Below are 24,069 nucleotides of genomic sequence, written 5' to 3'. Positions count from 1 at the left end.
ATGTCTCTTCCAACTCAAACTGTTCAAAATCAAGTTAATAATCTCTCCTTCTCTCTAGCTGCTTTTCTTTCTTGTACCTCTTCTTTTGGAGAAACTTGGTCATCTTTCACATTTTCCATTCTTGTGGTTCTAAGAGTGGGACTTGCATTTTTCTAAGCTAAGTCCTTCCATTTACCAAAATGTAAGTAATGTGGCTGCCAGAGATCACACCAAAATTCATATTTGATCTCATTATTTACCTACTTTAAAATGGAATATAGCACGATGTCCAGATTCCTTGCAGTGCCTATAAAGCTCTCTCTACTCATTCTTGGCCCCATTTCTAGGATTTCTCTATTCCTAGCCCTCTTCTCTAGTTATTCCAAACTCCAGGAATGGACTATTTGTGTTCCCTGAGAACCCCATGGAATTCTCCAACTACACATTTTTTCTACTCTTCTCTGTCTACAAGTACTACCTATTTCTTTTCAATGCATTTCGACCTATGTTTCAAGACAAGAAAATATCACCTTATTCTTTAAAAAAATCACAGCAAAGATAAATATATACAGTATACGAAGTGTCCCTAAACCACAAAAGGAGCCATCTCTGCCCTTGAAGTTAGCAGAGTGGTGAGCCACACTTATAAAGAATAGATGTTGTAATTACACAAGACAGTGAAGTGCTATGAGGTCTAGTCTCTTTTGGTGAAGCCTTTTGCAGTTTTGTAAGCTGTCTATGTTCTCCTAAGGTAGCCATATGCATGGTTGGTATACTTGTCTGTTAGCCCCACACAAAGTTAATCACTATCTCATCTCAATTTCTTTTCAAGAAGACTTGATTATTCTTGTCTTCTCTTCCCCCTCCCTTACTCTTCCTCCTTTTTTTCTTCTTTCCTTCCCAATACTCCTTTTCTCCTCCTTTTCCTCCCTTTTTTCTATTGTTAGGGATGGAACATAGGGCTACCAAGGATCTACATTTAAGGGTCCATATAGAGAGGGGCACAAACACTGTGGTAAGCAACAAGATGGTCTTAATATGAAAGTTATTCTTAGGGAACTTGGGTCTCTCTTCCTTCAGTAGCCTTCATTCATACTTTGGACATTGTCTGAGCAAGGAAGCAAATCAACATGTGATACAAAGTACAATGGCTCAGGATATTTGAACTAGACCTGCGATGGAAAATGTAGTTTTATACTCTCAGTTTTGTTGTTGTTGTTAGTGGGGCTTGAACTCAGGGCCTAGCCACTGTTCCTGGCTCTTGTTGCTCAAGACTAGCACTCTACCACTTTGAGCCATGGCACCACTTCTGATTTTCTGGTGACTAATTAGACTTTTCTACCTGGGGTGGCTTTGAACTGCAATCCTCAGATGTCAGCCTCCTGAGCATGAGCCACCAGCTCCCAGCTAACAGTCTCATTTTTATGCCATACTGTTTGCGCTATAAGGAATTAGGGAAGAAGTGCTTGCTTTCCCCTGAACTATTGTTTCAAGATGAGACTGGCTAGATCTAAGGTGACAGAGGAGCCATGGGGATAAAAGTGGGACACTAGCCAGCACTGGTGGCCCAGAGCCAGGCCCAGCAGGAAAGTCGGAGAGACCCTTATCTCCAATTAGACACAAAAACCAGAAGTAGAGCTGTAGCTCACAGTGGTAGACCTCTAGTCTTGAGCAAAAGAACTCAGGGACAGCACCCAAACCTACAACACCCCACACACACACACACAAAAAAAAAAAAGACAGTCACAGGGAGAAGGGGGAAGCTCAGCCCACTACAACCTAAGTCCTTTCCGTACCAGTGATTTGAATGCAGAAACCCATTCTGGCGAGCCCTTGGTGAGTTTTGTTTTATTTAAAGTAGAGTTTACAGACACTACTACTAGATTTCAAAACTAAAGGGATATAAATAACTGTGGGCAGGGTTCAGAGAAGTCCCACTGTGAGAACCGCCTCGCCTACAGTGTGGGCAAAGGTATCTATTAATAGACAATGAAACTGAACACACTTTGCTGAAGAAGAGAAAGTTTAGGACTAACCCTGATCTGTAGTGGGTGGAGAAGAGGTTACAGAACACTGAAAACCCAGTCAGGCAAAAACATCTTTGTTTGTGCCAGTGTTGGGGCTTGAACTCCAGCCCTGGGCACTGTCCCTTAGCTTTTTCACTCAAGGCAATGCTCTACCATTTGAACCACACCTTTACTTCTGGCTTTTTTTTTTTTAGGTCATGGAACTTGAACTTGGGGCCTGGTTACTGTCCCTGAGCTCTTTTACTCAAGGCTAGTGCTTTACAACTTACAGCCACAGAGCCAGTTCTGGTTTGGGGGTGATTAGTTGGAGATAATAGTTTTACAAACTTTCCTTCCCAGGCTGATTCTCAGATCTCAGCCTTCTGAGTAGCTAGGATTACAGGTATGAGCCACCAGTGCCCAGCAAGACATAGCTCTTGATTCATTTCATTTTAGAATCTCTATTTTTCAAAGTGGAGAGAGGGCAATAGAATTACTCAAAGCTGAGAAATGAAGGTTCCTTAGTACTATTTGTTAAATATGGCTTATACAAAAAATAGAAGGCAACCTCTAAAAACAATACTTTTTAAAAATGCCCATAAAATGAACTTTGTACCACCAAATTGTACACTAAAATGATTTAAATGGTAAATTTTATTATATATTATACATATTTTAAATTTTTGTGAGATTGAATGCCTAAGCTAAACAGTACTCTACTTCTGAGCTACATTTCCAGCCCTCAGTGTGTGTGTGTGTGTGTGTGTGTGTGTTTTGTTTTATTTTGGACAATGTCTCTCTATGTGTCCAGGCTGGTTTCAAATTCATGATTCTCCTCTGTTAGTTTCTTAAGCACCCGGAATTACAGGAAGTCACATTTACTCTCACCACAAAAAAATTAACTATGAAAGAAAGCTAGAGCTCACATTATTTCCAACTGCTAAATAATGCCACTTTTAGAAACTACATATTTTATAGCAGCCAAAATATACTAACCTACCTGTTTAGCTGAGACTGGTAATATCCTTAGTTTTCCTGCAAAAGTAAGGGCTGTTAGAAAATAGACTTTTTATGGTGCTCATGGATGCTAGGTAAGCCCTCTGCCACTGAGTTACACATGAGCCTTCCAAGTTGGATGAGAGTTATAGGACTGTAGATGATTGAAACATTGTCTTGTTGACTACCTCTGTATAGAATTTTATTCAAGTTGGAGAGAAGCATAACAATATGGTTCTATCTCATTCTCCAATGAAGAAAGATGGATTTAGTCACTTATCTGTGAGATTAAAAAAACCAACAAATAACAAAAAATAAAACAAAAAAACAAAACAAAACAAAAAACCAATCCCAGCCAAGTAGTTCCAGCTACTCTGAAGCCTGAAACAAAGAATTGTTTGAGCCCAGCATTCAAGGTCATCTAGGTCAACCTAGCAAGACATTATCTCAAGCAAAACAAATTTTTAAAAAATCTCAGAAAGTAATAGGACTTTGGATATTGCTAACTTGAAGTCTATCTGTCCAGTTTCCTTTTAAAACTTAATGAATGCCACAAAATCTGCACATAGCAGTCCTGGGGCTTGAACTCAAGGTCTGGACACTGTCCTTGAGCTTTTGTGCTCAAGACTCATACTCTACTACATGAGCCACAGCTCCACTTGTGGATTGTTATGGATAACTGGAGGTAAGAGGGGCTTTATCAGGGACTTACCTGCCTCAGCTGGCTTTGAACCATAATCCTCAGCCTTGTAAGCAGTTATGACTATAGGCATGAGCCATCAGTAAGCCACCAGTGCCCCATGGGTATTATCACTTTTTTAAGGAAAAAAATATTCTTTTTTTTAATTGTGAAAATACTGTACAGAGGGGTTACAATTACACGGGCAAGATAACAAGTACATTTATTATAAAGCATTGTAGCCTCCTCCTTTGTTTCCCCTTCCCGTCCCTTCCCATCCTGCCCCCCACCCCCCCCACCCAACCCTCCCCGCCCCGGAAAAAATATTCTTATACTACACTTTCCCCTCAAAAAGCATCATCTCATTCAACCATAAAAAGGAAAATCTAACCCATACTACAACATGGTTGAAACTTATGCTCAACTGAAGCAGTTTCAAAAAACCAAATACTTAATAGTGTGTTATACGAGTACCTAGAACTTACAAAGACAACACCAAAGGGTGATGGCCAGGGGCTGCGACAAGGGGTCCCCATTCTCCTCTGTATTGGAAACCATTTCAGTTCTAGAAGATGAAAACGTTTCTGAAGACTAGATGTTAGGGATGGTTACTCAACACTATTAATGAACATGATGCCACTGAACTGTACTCTTAAAAATGGCCCAACAAGGGCTAGGAATGTGGCTTAACAGTAGAGTGCTTGCCTGGCATGCATGAAGCCCTGGGTTCGATTTCTAAGTACCACATAAACAGAAAAAGCCAGCAGTGGTGCTGTGGCTCAAGCGGTAGAATGCTAGCCTTGAGCAAAAGAAGCTCAGAGACAGTGCCCAGGCCCTGCGTTCAAGCCCAGGACTGGCAAAAAATTAAAATTAAAATGAATAAATAAATAACTTTTTAAAAATGGCCCAACAAATAGCCTGGTGCTTTACAGCTCACACCTATAATCCTCGCTACACAGGAGACCAAGAGCTGAGGGATGCAGCTCAAAGCCAGCTGGGGCAGGGAAAGTCCATGAGATTCATCACCAATGAACAACTAAAAAGCAGGAAGTGGAAATGTGGCTCAACTAGGAGAGTGCCAATCTTGAGTGAAAAAGCTAAGAGACAGCAAGCCCAGGCCCTCAGTCCGGGTCCCAGTCCAGGCACTGGCACACGCCCATATGTGGACAAGGACACACACACACACACACACACACACACACACACACACACACACGGTTGAAATAACATATTTCATGTTTGCATATTTTACAACTGAAAACTTTTTCTTTTAAGTGTCAGCTCTCAGCTGGTGACAGTTCCCATGCTGGCTCATTCTAGATATTTTAATGTGGTGGTAAATCTATGTCTGGTTCTCAAAACAGTACAGGACTCATAAATCTGGTTTAGCTCTTAGTAAGTATCTTTTTTGGATAGCAACTGGAGACATGACAGTGCCTCTCAGATCGCACCTGCAGCTTGCAAGCTGCCTGCTTGCAGGTAGGGATGCAATTTCTTTTTACAATTCCCCTGGAGCAAGAGTCGATTAAACGCTTGATAAAATAACTTCTTGGAAGACTAGGTTTAGATGTTTCTTTCCTCCTACTTTCCCATCCTCCTTCCCTCCCTCATGAATACCACATCAAAGGCAACAGTGTGTGATTTCCCCCTTTCTTTTTAATTTTTTAAATTTCTCATTATTATCTTTAAGTAGTTGTATAAAGCTCCCATTCTACACAACAGTATATGAGTACAAAGTGTCTGACAACATTTCTCCCCTTCTTTTTAAAGTATTAGTATCAATGCATGTTGAGAATTTCATGCTTCTCCCAAAAGCAAAGCAGACCACGTCCCTTTGGGAACATCCCTCCTCCCATTTTAACACAGGCAACAGTCTCTCCAAGACAGAATATTCTCTGAGCACATTGATGGCTCACACCTGTAATCCTAGCTAAGCAAAAGGCTTAGAGACTGAGAATCATGGTTCAGAGCCACAAGACTCTTATCTCCAATTAATCAGAAAAAGCTAGATGTGGAGGCTTGGCTCAAGTGTAGAGTCCTAATACTGGCAGAAAGAGGAAAGAGGAGAATCAGAAAGGAAGGGAGAGGGAGAGGGGGAAGGAAAATGAGGAGAGGCAGAGGAAGAGTACAGGAGAAAGGATGACAAGAGGGAGAGAGGGGAGGAGAGAGGGAAAGAAAAAAAGGGGAGAGGAAGGAAGGAAAAGGAGGGGAGGAAGAGGAAGTGGGACAAAGGGAGATGAGGCTCTGTGTGTGTGTGTGTGTGTTTATATGACTGTGTTGGAACTCAGTTACTGGGGCTTGAACTTAAGAGTCTCAGGGGTTTTCCTACCCAGGCTGACTTTGAACTGTGAACCTCAGATCTCAGCCTCCTGAATAGCTAAGATTACAGGTATGAGCTATCAGTTCCTGTCTTTAGAGAGTGCATTTTATCAGTCCTGTAAACACAGGTGTAGGGCACCAGTAAGACATTTCCTGTGGCTCCTTCCCCTGATGGTTGCCTCTCTGGGGGAGGGGAGCCAGAGAGCACACTGGGAAATACAGGCCCTGCACCTCTACTTCCTCTTTCTATTTCTGTGGTTTTCACTTCCTCTCTCTCAGAAATCCCCAGGTAGTGCTACTGCTTTCTCCTCGCCCTGCCCTGTCACTCCTCTCCCGGGCTTACCTTCATCCCTTGCCACAGTTCCTTTTTCTGCCTTCACATCTTGAATCCCATTTCCCCCAAGGAAATGGTGCTGGCAGGACCCAACTCTGCACTTCTGCCATGGCCCTGCAATCCGAGGTGGCTCTTCTGGGCACTGTTTCACCCCGCGGAGGCAGGGCTAGGTGGTCAGGTCTGTCTCCTGGCTGCTCTCAGCTGCTTACTGCCACCTCACTGGCTTGCCCTGGGGCAGTTCATGGGCATCACTTTACCTCCTGCTGTTCTCTGGAGCTGTAGGTGCTCCTTAGTTCAACAGGGTCTCTTAGACATGGTGGGAAAGGCAAGCTGCCTCTAAAGCCTGAAATCTTTTTTTTTTTGGTCAGTCGTGGGGCCTGAACTCTGGGCCCGGGCGCTGTCCCTTAGCTCTTCAGCTGTAGACTAGTGCTCTACCACTTGAGCCTCAGCCCCACTTCTGGCTTTTTCTGCTTATGGGGTGCTGAGGAATTGGATCTAGGGCCTCATGCATGCCCGGCAAGGACTCTACCACTGAGCCACCTTCCCAGCCCCTAAAGTCTGAAATCTTATCAGGCCCTATTCTAGAGGGTGTGGGGAGGTAGTTCAGTGGCAGAGTTCTGGTCTAACAGTGTCAGACCCTTATTTCAATCCCCAACACCTAAATAAATAAGAAAAAAAAGACATATATATGTGGGTATGTATCCATTGTGTATGATAGGAGATTAACCTCAGCCTTTTGTGAGGTCTTGGCCACTTCACTCTCCAGGACTGTAGAACAGTGTTGTGGTCTTTCATAGCATCAAGGACCTTTGTACTGTCCTGTGCTCATGGGCATTGCCTGTCTCTCTACTCGGGTCTCATGGTTGGGCTGCTTTAGGGCCTTGCTTGGGGGAGGAATCCTTGTCGTTATAAGCCCACAGTCTGCCTGTCTAGTCACATCTCAGAGCCATTTGCTCTGGGGATCTTGCCTTGTGCTTAGTGGTGGGGTTAACAAGCGGTGCATGACAGAGTGCTGTAAACTTTTAAAACCCTCAACTTCTGGTTCTTTCCTCTTCCTTGCAGCCTGTAGGTATTCTGTTTCATTCATGTCAGTGGCTATGATGATTGAGCCTCACTTCTTTGCCTTTATATTAGCTGCAACCAGAAATTTACTATCCTCTAGACCTCAGGCCTCTGAAAACAAACACAGCCACTACAGCTAGGAGCACAAGCCACAGCAGAAAGGTAAGATAAAGAGGATATCAACCGTTAACTTGAGGCTATATTTTCTGCAACCATTTTTTTTCCAATGCTGAAGCTATACCCTCAGCCCTCTGCAGCAATATATGAATATAATGACAGTTATAAATGAGATTTAGGTATCTGATTAAGAAAAACTCTTCTCTCACTAAAGCATCCAATTGGGCTTTTTTCAAGTCTAGATAAGTCTGTATGTGGAAATAGATACATCTCTAAAATTAGATTAAGAATTATGAAAATTCCTGGAGGAAATTAGGTAGATATTTCTAAGCTCATAAATAATATTCCTCTCATTCTCTAAGATCACTGAATAGGCTCATATCTTGGACTTGTTTAATAATTGTGTGTGTGTGTGTTGTGTGTGTGTGTGTGTGTGCGCGCATCATGATCCTAGGGCTTAAAATTAGGGCCAGGGCCTGGGCACTGTCCCTGAGCTTTTTGCTTCAAGGTTAGTGTTCTACCACTTTAACCACAGCCCCACTTCTGGCTTTTTTTGGTGGTTACTTGGAGATAAGACTTTCATGGATTTTCCTGCCTGGACTGGCTTTGAGTCACCATCCTCAGATCTCAGCCTCATGAGTAGCTGGAATAACAGGCATGAGCCACTGGTGCTCAACATTGTTTAATAAGTTTTTTTTTTGGTCAGCTGTGGGGCTTGAACTCTGGGCCTAGGTGCTGTCCCTCATCTCTTCAGCTCAAAGCTAGCACTCTACCACTTAAGCCAAAGGTTACTCCCAGCTTTATCTGCTTATGTGGTGCTGAGGAATCGAACCTACAGCTTCATGCAGGCAAGGCAAGCACTCTACCACTGAGCCACTTTCCCAGCTCATTTAATAATTTTTATAACCAAGAAAGTGAAGCAGAAGTTATTATGACCATCTAGAAGGGATCAGGAAATCTGCTTTTCTCAATATATGTCTACAATCTTGTTCCTATCCTGAATATCATTACAAATTCAAATTCATTCCAGCAGTCTTTTTTTGTTGTTTTGTTTTGCCAGTCCCGGGGCTTGAACTCTGGGTCTGGACACTGTCCCTGAGCTCTTTTTACTCAAGGCGATATATCACTTTACCACTTAAACCACAGTGCTATTTACAGCTTTTTATGTGATTAATTGGAAATAAGGAGTCTCACAGACTTTCCTGCGCAGACTAGTTTTGAACTGTAATCCTCAGATCTCAGCCTCCTGAGTAGCTAGGAATACAGGTGTGAGCCATCAGCACCCAGCTGCAGTAGTCATTTAACAATGACACAGATTAGCTCTGACAGCTCCTTGCATTTCATTTATTGACTTATTCCTATCTTCTATGTAACTTGGTACCACACATTGAAAAAAAAAATTTAAGATACTAATGTACATACCTATATGAACTCAGCTTACAGAATGTTTTGTAACCATTATCTGTTTGGATCTGTACAGCCATTGTAAGTGGTAGCAGTTTTTCAGAAAAGGATGTTTTTAAATAGCAATTGCAGCTGACATTCGCCTACAGATAAGCTCTGCACCAAGGCTCCCTAATGGGACTCCCAGGTTGTTCTCTGGAAATGTGCAAAGCTGCCTTCCACCCATGTGTCAGAATACCGTTGTGTATACATAAATGTGTGAGCAGCTTCCAGTGCTATGTGTTGAAAAACAGACCTGAGTGGTTCTGAAGCTCTATGTGAGAAAAGAGGCACAAAATAGGTCAATAAGAAAAGCACTGATCATGATACATAAATCACAATCAAGTGATAAAAGCATGCCAGTGATGCCAAGGCCAGGATTCAGTGGTACAGTACTCTAGAATTGAAAAACAAAACACTGATGAAGTCTTTGCAATTTCATTGAGAACTGTTTAAAATCAATTTATCTAAGATTCCCAGAAGCCTATACAAATCTTTAATACAGCACTTATTGATGTATTGCTACTTCTGGTTCATCATTAGGATTCTGACTCTGCTGTTTACTTTAGTGAATTCTGTCAAGTAGGCATTTCTTGAGTGATAGGAGATCTCAAGAGGTTACAAGGATTTCTCTTGCAGGAAAAAAAAGGGGGGGAGTGGCTGGGAATGTGGCTTAGTGGCAGAGTGCTTGCCTCACATGCGTGAGGCATTGGATTTGATTCCTTAGTACCACATAAACAAAACAAAAAATGTAAAATAAAATAAAAAGCTTTGCAAGTTTGGCAAATTACAACTGTTATCTGGATGCTCCTAGTTACTCAGGAGTCTGAGATCTAAGGATCTCAGTTCAAAGCCAGCCTGGGCAGACTCTTGTCTCCAATTAACAATCCAAAAATCCAGAAGTGGAACGTTTGGTCCAAGTCACAAAATACCATGCTTGAACAAAAAAGCTAAGAGTCCAGACCCTGAATTAAAGCCCCATTACTAGCTAGGCACTGGTGACTCCCACCTATAATCCTAGCTACTGAAGATGCTGGAATCTGAGGATCAGGAATCTGAAGCCAGCCTGAGCAGCAATTAATTACAGAAAAATCAAGAAAGTGGAGATGTAGCTCAAGTGGTAGAGCACTAACCTTGAGCAAAAGGAGCTCAGGGACAGTGCCTAGGCTCAGAGTTCAAGCCCCAGGACCAGCACTAAAGCAAAAAACAAAAAATAGTCTACACACACACACACACACACACACACTCGTACCTCAGGGGCTGCATGGGAGCCTGGGATAAACAGGAAGTGGACATGAGGCTGCTTTGTCCACATACACAGGGCATAAGATAGAGAAAAGAAAGGAAGGACATACCCCATGCTCCTCATGACAATTACACATGATGGACAAAGTCAGAGAAATGCTTTCTTGGCATTTATGGCAGGAGCAATTTAAAACAGGACAAGCGATCAGGTTTTTGTTAGATCATCAACCTCAGATGATTCAGATTTATATTATATACCCCATACTTTGTATGATCTATATTATCTAGCTCATCCAATTTGGATGATCTATTATATAGTTTCTATAGCATCTATACCCAGGAGAAAGTCCTTTTCCCCCTTCTTTTGGTGTCAGGAATTGAACCCAGGGTCTCACACATGCCAGGCAAGCATTCTACCACAGGGCCAAATTCCCAGAACACACTCAGGAAAATTCTTAATCCTAGCCCCTGAGCTGTTTAGCTTTCAAGCTGGGAGCCATCCGAATAAGGGTTCTACTTGCTCTCTTCAGTATCAAGAAAGGTTGTGGAACAGTTACCATACATGGGCAGAGAAGCTCTGAGCAGACAAAGGGGGAGGGAGGCCAGGGCCCCAGACTGGCAGTTATATAACCACCCAGGGAGTGCCGTAACAGCAAAAGCTCTGCCTTCCCTAAAAATACTAAATTCTAAAAATGCCTCAAGGACACCTCGCAAGCACATCAGAATAGCTGGAATTAATAGTTGAAAAACAATAGATTTCAAGGTATCAGTCCAATCTGATAGATTCACGTGGCTGCTAGTTTGAATAACTGTAGCTCCTCAGGAGCCCCAAAGAAACACATAAGCAGTATGTATCAGTAATGGCAAAATAAATGTCATTTCCTTTTTCCCTGACAATGAGTCATGAGTGTTGACCTACAGACTGTCCCCAAACAAGATGCATTCCAATAGTTCATTTCTAAGTAAGTTGTTACGAACTCAGAACATAGTTTCCCATAGAAACAATTTTAGACATGGTGGTTTAGATTTCCAGATATGGCCAAAGGAGTCAGTTTACTCATAAGTAACTTTACTAAGATAACCAGTACACAGAATAGTACTTTTCTATAAGAAAATGCCTCCCAGCTTCTAAGCTGTGATTTCTATAACTCCCTTCTCTCTCTCAATTCCATGGTGAAGGAGTGTTGAGGCTGGGTGGGAGGTGTATGTTGTGGGGGGAGAGGGCTGGGCTCCTCCAGTGGCACCTGTAGGACTCCATGGTGGGAGGGGGACCTGGCAGCATCCAATCCCACAGAGCAATACATTTGCCACAGAAACATTGGTAGATTGTTTTCATCTAGCAAGAACTCAGTAACCATTCAGAATGCTGCTACCCTCTACCGAGTACTTACTCTGGGTCAGAGCATGATTTATTTCTGTGTCTTCATTCTTTCTTTTCCTTACTTTTCTACTCTCACCATCTGTGAGGTATTTAAGAAAGGACACAGCCCACAGAAATAGAGAGACAAAGGGTGAACAAATGCAGCAGTGATACTCACTGGACATGATATTAAAAATGAACTATACAACTTGTGGGTAAGATGGGAGGGAGGAAAACTTGGAGAAAGCGAGGGAAGGGGTGACATTGTCGAAAAAGAAATGTACTCTTTGCCTGACTTATGTAACTATAACCCCTCTGCATATCACCTTCATAACAACAAGAAAAAAAGAAAGGACACTGCCCAGTGCCAGTGGCTCATGCCCTGAATCCTAGCCATTCATGAGGCTGAGATCTGAGGACTGCAGTTTGAAGCAGCCATAGCTGAGATTCTTATCTTCAATTAACCATCAAAAGGCTGGAAGTAGAGCTGTGGCCCAAGTGATAAGAGGACCACAGGCTTGAGTGAAAAACTAAGGGACAACACTTAGGCACTGAGTTCTAGTCCCAATACTCAGAAAAAAAAAAAAAAAGAAGGATACTGAGCTATTTGAAATAAATAGGGGAGGGTGGAGGGAGGGAAGAACTGAGAATAGAATTTGTTCAAAATGCATTGTGAGCATGCACAAAAATGTCAAACTGAAATCTCTTATATTATAAATGTATGCTACTTTCCACCCCTAAAAAAACAAATTGACTTCTATTTGATGATGCAGCCAGGAGGACCAAAAGAATGAATGAACCTTAAACTGTTATTAAGATCAGAGCTAGAGAGGGAGGTCCCTGGGGGCTGGCATTACTACAGAAAGTCTACAGGCTGCTATGTTAGACTCAAGCTGGAGATTGGTTTCAATAGAGGGTGCACCTGAGGCAGAGTTCAGATGCAAAACACCAGCGTGCAAATGATTCTTCAATTAAGAGATGGGACTAATGTGAGCTGTTTGATGCTGGAAAAAAGGGGAAGCTGGAAAATTGGGAATAAAAGGTGCAGAGTCCTCCAAAATTTCATGATAATTTTGTCTTTTGAACACAGTTTTATAGTGAAAACTTTAAAATCCCCTTCACACAAAAGTATTAATTTTCTTGTGTAAACTTTCATTTTTTTTTCTTGAGAGCAGACCAATGATTATAAACATAGATCTTTATTTCTCCCCTTTATTAAAAGGTAGCATAGGCCTAAATTTTTTTTTGGAAAATAACTTACTTTATCTGTATTTATTTTTAATATTTTAAATGTTTACATTTCTTAAAAACAAAGTGTGTTACAGGCAGGTGCAAACAGTATATCCTCTTTTGCAACCCAGGACTCATTGCTGGCGTGAGATTTTAGTACATGTAAGAAGGAATATGATTCCTACAATAGTTGGCATTTTGAGGGCTTGTTAACTCACACAGGTTGCTCTGAGTGAGCAACCTGATGTAAAAGCAAGACAAAAGAACAACAACAACAAAAAGTGTGCTTAAGCTGGGCACTGGTAGTCCATGCCTGTAATCCTACCTATTCAGGAAGTTGAAATCTGAGGATTGTGGTTTGAAGCTAGCCACCACTAAAATACTGGAAGTGGAGCTGTGGCTCAAGAGGTAGAGTATCAGCCCTGAGTTAAAAAAAAAAAAAAAACACACAAAAACTAAGAGTATCCAGGCCCTGAGTTCAAGATCCAGTATGGCATTAAAAAAAGAAAAAGAAAACAACTTAAGTGTGCTTTAACTAGATAAATATCAAGTATAAAACAGAAAGATAAACTTCCTAAGGTGGATTCAGCAGGGTCAATTTTGTATCTACAGATCCAAACCCTACAGTGGGTCTAAATGGATATTTTAGTTTAGGGCTGCAGGACATCTGATTCACAGCTCTCCCTGGCTTCATAGTTTATAATCATTTACTATGTATCTGCCTCATGTACTTGATTGTGAATTCTTTGAGGTAAAGATCATAACATTCAATTATCTCTTACAATGTCTGGCAAATGTGAGACATGAAATGGAGTATCAAGTAACTGAACAACTGGAGAGAAAGGATGGCCAAATGAATGTGAATAACCTGTAAAAGGAATGATATGAACAATTTTGCTAATCCACAGGACCCAAAGGAAGGAATGGCACTTTTTTTTTTTATGCCCAGTAACACAGTTCAGTGAGACACTGTGAAGACGTATAAGAATGACCAGCCAATCAAAAGATGAAATTACAGTGGAGAAACACATAGCATGCTCTCTCTCTTTCTGTGAGGAGAGTAACTGGCAAAAGAGGAAAGTTTGGCCTGAATGGGTCAAATTAAAACATTAAAAAAAAACTAAATACAATAAACCAAGAATGTGGAAATAAATGCAAGTGGCTTATACTTGTAGGCCCAGCTACCCTGGAGGCTGAGATCTGAGGATCTGAAGATCTGAAGATCACAGTTTGAAGTCAGCCAGAACAGGAAAGTTTCTGAGACTGTTCTCAACTACCAAGAAGCTGGAAATGGAGCAGTGGCTCAAGGGGGTAGAGCACTGGCCTTGAGTCAAAAGGCTGAGGACAATGCCCAAGCCCTGAGTTCAAGCCCCAGTACTGGCACAAAAAAAGAAAAAGAAAAAATATGTAGCTGAATGAAGAAGGCTGAGTGGCAAATGTTTGCAGCAGTTGTGATAACTGAGAGGAAAGCTGCCTGAATAGCAACAGCTGCTGGACAGCCTCTGGAACATGGCCAGGTATAACTTACATTAAAGCAAAAGCACTGATAAGCAATGGTGAGACTCTGTTTAAGTCTGGAAATTATGAAGCCATACTTTTTTTTAAATATCCAATACTATATAGTGCTTTTGGTTCACAGAGATGAAATATCAGCAAGCCCTCTAGAAGCTTCTGTCCTGTAGGGAGGCTTTTTGCCCCTTTAAAATATATGTAATTCCAACATCACCACCTTACTCCTAAAATAATCTTATTATTACATAGTTAACATGGCAACGTAATATGGCTGTCCCTGCTCCTAAATATTCTGTCCATGCAAAGAAAGGCTAAGCAACCTCTCAGACATTCCATTATGGTTATTTTAAATAATTGTGATGTCAAGGCACTCTATTTCCTGAAGCTGGGCTACATCAAATGTTGACACTGGTCCAAAAAAGAAGTTACTTGTTTGGATCCATTAAGGGGAAGTACAATTATACATATTTTTAAAAAGGAATTTTTATCTGTTAAAAACAAGCAGACCCTTTGAAATCTTGTACATAAAGACTGATTTTATTAGGGTACTTATAAAGCCAAACTACTTGTTCCAGTTGAACTAGGAACTAAACCAAATCAGCTCTAATGGAAACTCACTGTACACAGTAAATTGTCAGGGGTGGATCTGCAAAATTCACACAGCTTGGGACACACGTGCAGGCAAGAAGCAGACTACTTAAACACCGTCACACTCACCACTAGACCAAAAAAAAAAAAAAAAAGGTATGCATCTGTTCAGTTTCAATGAGTTCAAAGTTCCCATAGTTACTTTTCAAAATGTTATGAGCAACTTGATGCCTTCCAAGTTCAGGCTTGCAAAAGAAGTCACCCTCTCTATCCAAACCAGCCTCCTTGCTGCTAAGGTATATTTCAAAGACATTTTTCTACAGTGTTCGGCTTGAATTTTTCAAAGTTAATCTTTAACCAAAAGACCTGTGAACTTTCATTACAAGTTTACTTTTTCATGAATAAACTCCAGCTAAGAGGCAGTGTCTGTTTTTGATAATGAATGTCCAGATATTTACAGAATAGTTCTAATTTTATATATAAATCTTTCAAACAAAAAAATACTTTTTCAAGGAAAAGGTAATTTCAAAAGACATCCCCCCCCCCCAGCACACTCTCCTTCTTCTTTTCTATAACATTGTTTTGCTTCTTTTTTTCTTTTCATTTTTTGTTCTAATACAGAACAGCTATACACTTTTGCTGGGCTGTTTCTTCTTGGCTGGTGCTCTACCACTGGAGCCATGCTTCCAGTACAGCATTTTAGTGGCTAACCAGAGATAAACTTCTCACTGATTTTTCTGCCCATGTGGTTTTAAACGATGATTCTCCAAGACTCAGCCTCCTGAGTGGCTAAGAAAACAGGCATAAGCCTCCAGCACCCAGCTTCATTCTATTTCTTATGTTTTTAGAAGATTAGTTCTTCAGGAAAAAGGCCTTTTTGTCAAGAAATTCATTCTCAGAAGTCCCACAAATGTGTCAACAGATATGTTCAAAAGTGTTCTGTGAAAATATTGTCTGAAATAAAAATAAATGGAAGACAAACCAAATGTCCACCATCTTGGCTAAATAAACTGTATGTTTACATATATACTATAAAAAAGTACTAGATAATAAGACAAGGGAAGTAAATCTATGCATTGACACATACAGATGTCCAGTTTAAACGAAAGAAAACAAAAAAAATCCTATTGACCAATATATACATACAGAATGATGTAAATTGTTTTCAAATTATAGTTGACTATCTCTTTTTGGAGGGTGGAGGCTGGGGAGGAGGGGATAGTCCTGGAGCTTGAGCTCAGGGCCTGGGTGTTGTCCCTGAGCTTCTTTTGCTCAAGGCTAGTTCTCACTACTGCTTTACTTCTGGCTTTTGGGTAGGTAATTGGAGATAAGAGTCTCACATACTTTCCAGCCCAGGCTGACTCCAAATCATGATCCTCAGATCTCAGCCTCCTGAGTAGCTAGGATAAACAGGCATGAGCCACCAACACCTGGCTAATAGCTGAGTATCTTTAGAAACAAAACAATGCCAATATTGTTAAACTATTTCAAAGCACATGAAATGACAGAAAACCTGCCAATGAGTTGATGAAGCAAGTATAACATCGATTCTAAATTTGTAAAGATAGTACAAAAGGAAAAATAACAGATTATGATCACTTATGAATGTTAATGTCTGTTAGCAAATAGATTCCAAAACCAGAGTAAGAAAACAATTCATCACAACAAAGGGGATTGATACCAGGAATGTATCATTAAGAAATAAATATACATATAAACAAAATAAAAAATGGGCTGGGGTATAGCTCAAGTGCTTGCCTAGGAAATGCAAGGCCTTGGGTTCAATTCCCAGTACAACCAAAGAGATCCCAACAATATACCTGCTGCTCCAATGGGATGCCATCCACCATGTAATGATGCAGCAAGAGGGCATCCCCAGATATTGAGTGTGCAATGCCTTCTCCCAACCTCTAGAATCACAAGCTAGATAAACTTGTGCTTTGTAACTTGTAAAGTTATAACAACAGAAAATGGACTAGGACCAGCCCTGTCTGTGGTTGAGTGCTTGCCTAGCGTGTTCAATTGTCAACATCACAAATATAAGTATGCAAAATCAATAGCTTTCAAATACATATATCATAGTACCTAGAAAATGAAATGGACTAAACCCCCTTTAGGGCTGATTGCTTGTAACCCTCTCAGATTTGATCTCAGAGGCTGGCTTTGAACTGTAATCCTCAGATCTTAGCCTCCTAAGTAGCTAGGATTGCTTATTGATGTGAGCCACAGGTGCCCTGCTCCAAGTCAGTTTATAAACTGAATACCAACTGACACCAAAGATCTTTTCCTGGAATTGAAACTAATATTCACTCTCAAACCAATTTGTCAGCCTGGAACAAAACTGTGACTTAAGTAAGAAAGCTATATTGCTTGTGTTTCTCCAATGAATGAATTTCCTACCTTACCATCTTACAGAGCTACTCTATTCTCCTCTCAGCCAGGTAGGAGAAGGACTTAGGCTTGCTTAATCAAAGCTGAAAATTCTTAATTTTCTTGTGACATGTTTCAGTTTGAATATGTTGACAATTAATTAAAATTAAAAGTAACAACACAGTTTAGGCAAAATAAAAGGCATCTTGCATATCATATCTAGCCCATAGGCTGTCCATTTCTGACCTTTGGGGGCAAACTTTTTCTGCTAAGGGTCAGATAGAAAATATTTTTTTACTTTACAGGCTATACAAATGTAATTTGTGTTCCATATTTTCATTTATTTATTTTTACATCATTAATAATGTGCCTGTAATCCCAGCTACTTTGGAAGCAGAGGTAGGAAGATCCCAGTTGAAGGTCAGCTTTGGCAAAAAGTTAGCAAGACTCTGTCTCAAACAACAATCCAGGTGTGGTAGTGCACACAAGAATGGAGACCCAAGCCTGGTCCGGACAAAAACAATTAAAGCAAAAAGGGCCTGAGGATATAGTTTAAAGCGGTAAAGCACTTATTTTGCAAGTGGGAGGCCCTTAGTTCAAGATCTCAATACACTACCCTTGTAGGCCTTGGTCTTTGAGGTGACAGCTTGCCAGCTGTGATTAACAGAAACCATTAATCTTGAGATTTACCTATGAATACTTCAGAAGACAATCACATAGTATTATTTCTACCTTACAATTTCTTTTATATCAGACTAGGACAAGTACAACAGACATAAATTCTCTTTAGGGAGTCATTTCATAAGGCAGTGTGTTTCCCTTCTGACATGTAAACGGTATCTAGGAAACAGATTCTGAAAATCAGTTTAGGTACAATTTTGAGAACAGTCCATCCCACCTATCACATACTGGCTGCTTTTACAAAATACATCATAGTATCTGATAAAGTTCTTTATATTTCACTTGAGACCATTCTCCAAAAGCAGTACTCATAGATTTACAATTTATACTTTCTTTTCTTTTTTTTTTTTTTTGGGGGGGGGGTCTGGTCGTGGGGCCTGAACTCTGGGCCTGGTCGCTGTCCCTCAGCTCTTCTGCTCAAGGCTAGTGTTCTACCACTTGAGCCACAGCACCACTTCTGGCTTTTTTCTTTTTGCTTATGTGGTGCTGAGGAATTGAACCCAGGGCCTCATGCATGTAAGGCAAGAGCTCTACCACTGAGCCACCTTCCCAGCCCACAATTTATACTTTCTATTCAGGAATTACTCAGGGTGGTTTTTGCTTTGGGGCTGCCAGCTGTATGTTTTTCCTTTTATAATCCTCTAAAGAGAATTGTAGTTGATAAAGTAAGCATAATTTCTGAGACAGGCCAAGAATTTATAATCCCATTAGACTAATGAGGTGCCAATCTCAAAGAAAGTCATACTCACTTCACCCAGTATGATGTGCTTTGGTCTTGGCTCAACCTCAGAAAAACCCTTTCAGGGATTTTTAGGACCTTAGACAATTGTAAAACTTACCAGGATAGTGTGAAACCTTATTTAGATCTCTTAAATTAGGATAGCCAGGCACCAGTAGTTCAAGCCTATAATCCTAGCTACTCAGGAGGCTGAGATCTAAAGATGACGGTTCAAAGCCAGCTGGATCAGGAAAGTCCATGAAATTCTTATCTCCAATTAACCAGCAAAAAGCTAGAAGTGAAACTGTGGCTCAAGTGCTACTTCAGGCACAGTGCACAATGCCCTGAGTTCAAGCCCCAGGATCATCCTCTTCTCCGCTCCCCCAACCCCCAAAATGAGACCAGATGGAATCTGAGACTTAAAAAATACAAGAGAGAGGTTGGTTAAAAGAAAAAAAAAAAGTGGAAGTGGTGCTGTAGCGCAAGTGGTAGAGCGCTAGCCTTGAGCTGAAGAGCTGAGGGGCAGCATCCAAGCCCAGAGTTCAAGCCCCACGACTGACAAAAGATAAAAAACTAAAAAGTTTACTATACAGCTTTTATGACTGTCAATTACAGCATAGCTTACTGAATTATTTGGCTCTAGATCACTTGTAATGATTCTAGGTCTGGGCACTGGTGGCTCATGCCTGTAATCCTAGATTCAAGGAGGCTGAGATCAGCCAGCCTGGGCAAGAAAGTCCATGACTCTTATCTTCAATAAACCACCAGAAAACCAGAAGTGGAGCAATGGCTCAAAGTGCTAGATCATCACCCTTGAGCAAAAGAGCACAACAATGGTGCCCAGGCCCCACCACCTACAAAAATAAAATAGTAATAATAACAATAAAACCAGCCCAACACCTAAAGATTACTTAGAGTTTGGCTGGACCAATTACCCTGGTCCTCTTAGTATCTCTAATTTTAGGCAACGGGAAACTCAAAAGCAGTCCTTCAAGATGAAGCAAAATGATATAGTAGGCAAGTCACCCTTCCTAACAGATGGGGTGGTATAAAGTACAATGGACTTTATTACCTATGCCCCTGAGATTAAATGGACTGCATCTGCAGGGTAGTCCTCTCCTTTTCTACATTGTCATCACATTGGGAATCTGAAGCTGACTGATGGAAGTATTTTCACTATATCTGTAGGCTTCTCCTCCCCTTCCAGCAGACACTGGACTGAGGAAGGTGCTGTACTCCCCAGTTACTCATGTACAGACAGCCTCCATCTCGTTCTCTGATAGTCTCATAAAGCAAAGACCCAACAGCTTAAAAAGTTGCCTAAAAGACTTACAAAGCAGTATCTTTCAGGAACTATGAGAAATGGCTTCTTTTTTGAACACATATTCTGTCTTCCTAAACAAGGAAGCTTTGTTTGCTATTTACTGAACAGCAAACTGGGCCTGAGAAATTTTAGAATTCTTACAATGAGTGTTTTAGGAGAAAACTTATGGTGGGTTACTTCTATCGTTGATCCTCTGCTCCTTACATCAAATACTTTCTCCTGTGAGAGGAGCTGCTGCCCTAAGGCAACATAAACTGGCCCCAAGAACAAACAAAGATGGACCAATTTGTGCCTGCCCATGCCAGGAAGTGATTAAGTAGGCCCAGATCAAGTCCCAACAATACAAAGGCCAGATTCACTAGCAAACACTTCGGTCATTTCAGACATACAGACCATTACATTCAAGTCATTTAAAAGAATATCAGAACTGGGCACAGGAAGAAAACAGTTAAGCCATGTGGTTAAAAGGCATTATCATATTACTAATTTTTTCTTTAGATTTATCTTAGAGTACCTGTAAATATTCCAAATGGCTAAGTTGACCTGATAAAAAGTATATAGATAGAATACATTATTTTAAATGTATTCCTGTAAGTTCCAGAATTTCTATATAATCAGATGTTTGCTGTACAAATATATCATCTTATACAAATGCATAAATCAGGACAAAGTGCCTATGCTTCTCTTTCCAATAGAAAGGAATCAAAACTTCTAAAGGAAGTAGTCAGCTATGCACCAATGGCTCACATCTGTAATCCTGGCTATTCAGGAGACTGAGATCTAAGAATCTCAGGATTCAAAGCCAGCCCAGGCAGGAAAGTCAGTGAGACTCTTAACTCCAATTAACTACCAAAAAGCCAGAAGTGGAGCTATGGCTCAAGTGGTAGAGGGCTAGCCTTGAGCATAATAGCTCAAGGGACAGTAGTGCCTAGGGCCTGAGTTCAAGCCTCGGGACTGGCACAAAAAAACAAAAACAAAAAAAAGAAAGTTGTCTGCATGTCTTAACTCTAAATTTGAAGAACACCAATTTGTGTGAGTTTTCTTTGGTGTAAAATTTGGAAAAGATGGTGCAGCATACTGAGTATCAACCAAATAATTTTCCACTGAATGTTGAGAAACAGTAAAGCAGTTAGGGTTTTAAAAGTTATTTCTGTGTATGTGTGTGCATGCATGTTCATGCATATATGCACACATTTGTACAACAGAGCCTTCAAATATTTAATACTTGAATGGAACTTAAAACTGTTTTGATATTATGGCTTTGGTCTTTAAAACTCATTTGTAAACCTGCAGGATGGCTACTCGCTCTCTCCTAGTTAGATGAGTGCTATAGAAATATTGTTACCAGTCAGCTTTCAATCTATTGAAAGGATGAAGAATGCATTCATTTTATACTTTATTTAAAATTAATAAAATGATAAAGTTACACAATTCAGTACAGTTAGAAAATATTTAAACATTTACATACTCATTAGCTCATAGTTTCTTCATCACCATCAAATATTTTAGTCTATGTAGTCAAAGTCTTCTGGAATTCCAAACGTTTTGTCAATTTTACTTTCTTCAAACCCAAATTTTCTTTTGGCCCAAGATTTTATTGCAAATATATTATCTATAAAAAATTGAGAAATATTTTTGAAAACAGAATTATAAAACATTTCCAATACAATTATCTTCATTGTAACTTTGCTTCCTTCTGTTTCTTTTTGCCATATTAAAATAAGTTTTCTCTATCTTCTAGCATAGTGGCAATAATTACAGATAGGTCAATAGTGTTTTTTCCACACTTCCACCAGGAAGGCCAGACTCTTACTCAGTAATTAAGGGTTGTTCCTGCTCCCAAAGGAACACATTCTCTCTAGACTCTTTCTCTTCTCCCTCAGACTAATGGCTTGCAGACATCAGGGCAGTGTAAGGAAGAGGATATGAAGAGGAGAGAAAAGGGTTCTCCTCTCTTAAGACCAAGGTAGGAACAAATGTGTTCTTAGCATCCCCTGGGGGTGGGGGTCGGGGGAGGAGGGCGGAATTTAAAATGTACCATACCAAATGTGTTTTCTCTACTGATAGGAATTTATTTCAAGGGAAAACTATACCAAAGATATTTGGCCAAGGATATTCCTAGTGCAGAAGAGAATAAAACCAATGTGTCTACTCATTGGGCAGGGCACCAGCCTATGTATAGAGAGTCCTAAAGTATGCAGTCACTGTGCGAAAGATGACTGAGCATGGGCAGTAGGGATGACAGTGGATTTTTTTTCATCTTAGTTTCACATGAGTGTGTGTGTGTATGTGTTTTGTGGCTTAAACTCAGGGGCTCCTGTACTTGATTGGCTTTTTTGCTCATGGCTGGCAAGTTACCACTTGAGTCACACCTTACTTCTGGCTTTTTGCTGCAGATAAGTCTCATGGATTTGTCTGCCCAGGCTGGCTTTTAACCATGATCCTCAGATCTCATCTTCCTGAGTAGCTAGGATTGCAGGTGTGAGCTACCAGTGCCCAGTGATAAATAAATTTCTGATATTAAGTTTTGTTTCTAAAGTGAAAACTACTGTCTCAGAGTAACAGTGCTAACAGTGTCTTTTCTTTTGATGAAAGTGTTATGGAGTGTCTGTCAATAGATACTATGATGAATCTCAACTTCTATAACAAGTAGGAATACTAAAACAATGGCCTGAGTGTCTGCAGTCAGCACACTGCTGGCAATCACAGCCAAGCATGTATGGAGGGCCCCGTGCTACAGAAGCAGGTAATGAGACTATTGCGGATATTAACTAATATAAACAAACTATGCTTTCTCACTGAGATCCACAAGGAGAGACAGCAATCCCAAGAAGGTGAGTGTGTTACAGAAAGCGCGAGCACAGAGCACAGAGCTAGCCTGGCAGGCTCGGTAAACAGTTTCAGGAAAGAAAGAGCACAAGCTATGGGCGATAGTAGAGAAAGATACAGGAAGATGACCTCGAACCTGCATCAGGAAGAAGAAAACAGGCACCACGGAAGGGCTATTCCATAGTCTGTAAAGGAAGGAATTCCACGAGTTTCTCAAGAGGACAAGAGCCAATTTTATGTTAAGTACTCAAATATGATAAATGAAGATTAAAAACAAAAGGACCAACAAAGAGCCTTTCTACAATGCCTAATGGACCAAGTCTAAGATGTTGATTAAACATTTTGTTTCCAGCCTTTAAGACAATGTTTATCTACAGTCTTGATAGCACATTCTATACCAAATAGTCCTGTTATACAGAAAATTTTATAAATGGATGAAAAATATTCTGTGGGGTTTTTTGTTGTTGTTGTTGTTTTGGTGGTGAGGCTATGGTTTGAACTCAAAGCCTTGCCAGGCAAACTCTACTACTTGAACCACTGTCTCCAGCTATTTTGCTTTGGTTATTTTTGAATAGGATCCTGTTATATGCCCTGGCCAGACAGGACCATAGCCCCATCTGGGATCACAGGTGCTTGCCGCCACACCCAGTTTTTGGTTTTGTTTTTTTAATTGGTGGAGAAGATTTAAAAAAGTTTTGGCTCAGGCTGTCCTGAAACCATCATCCGTGGATCTCAGCCTCCCAAGTAGTTAGGGTTTACATGTGTGAATCACTGTACTTTATAAGATAAACACACTTTCGCTTTTAAAGAAATAACGTTAAGAATTACTGTTACTGTTGCATAATGGTATCCCTCGGTACAGGATGGGCAAACCACTTCCACTGAGTCTATGGCAGGACCTCAGAACATCATCTATCCTCTCATTCATTATGATGTGTTTATGTGAGAGAGAGAGAGAACAACTCCAAAATAAGCCATGCACTAGTGACTCATGCCTGTAATCCTAGCTACTTAGGAGGCTGAGATCTGAGGACCCAGGTTTCAAGCCAGCCTAGGCAAGAAAGTCTATGAGACTCTTATCTCCAATTATCCCACAAAAAAGCTGGAAGTGGCAGAGCGCTCGCCTTGAGCACAAATGCTCAGGGACAGTCTCAGAACCAGTTCAAGTCCTAAGACTGGCAAAACAAAAACCAAAAGCAAAGAGACCACCAGACTCTTAGGCTGGGGTGTGGCTTGGTGGCATAGCACTTGTTAATAATGTATGAGACAGCATGGGG

At 40.7% G+C, this 24,069-nt stretch overlaps 1 protein-coding gene across 2 annotated transcripts in view; it reads right to left on the bottom strand.

Moving 5' to 3' along the window:
- Window positions 1-14,923: 14,923 nt before the first annotated feature.
- Mnd1 (meiotic nuclear divisions 1 homolog (S. cerevisiae)) overlaps window positions 14,924-24,069 on the bottom strand; it is a 44,318-nt gene continuing 35,172 nt past the window's right edge. The window contains exons 7-8 of one of the 2 annotated variants that reach the window (XM_013029728.1): window positions 21,432-21,575; window positions 14,924-15,001 (exon numbers count right to left, since the gene is read on the bottom strand). In XM_013029728.1, coding sequence (XP_012885182.1) covers window positions 21,469-21,575 — 107 coding nt within the window. In that variant the 3' untranslated portion in view covers window positions 14,924-15,001; window positions 21,432-21,468. Of the gene's footprint in view, window positions 15,002-21,368; window positions 21,576-24,069 lie in introns of those variants that run through there. The other variant, XM_013029727.1, reaches the window with a different exon arrangement.

This window comes from Dipodomys ordii, unplaced genomic scaffold (genome assembly GCF_000151885.1).
Source record: "Dipodomys ordii isolate 6190 unplaced genomic scaffold, Dord_2.0 Scaffold122, whole genome shotgun sequence".
Lineage (NCBI taxonomy): Eukaryota > Metazoa > Chordata > Mammalia > Rodentia > Heteromyidae > Dipodomys > Dipodomys ordii.
The sequence above is the reverse complement of the archived record's forward strand: the minus strand, read 5'-3'. Positions and strand labels throughout refer to the sequence as shown.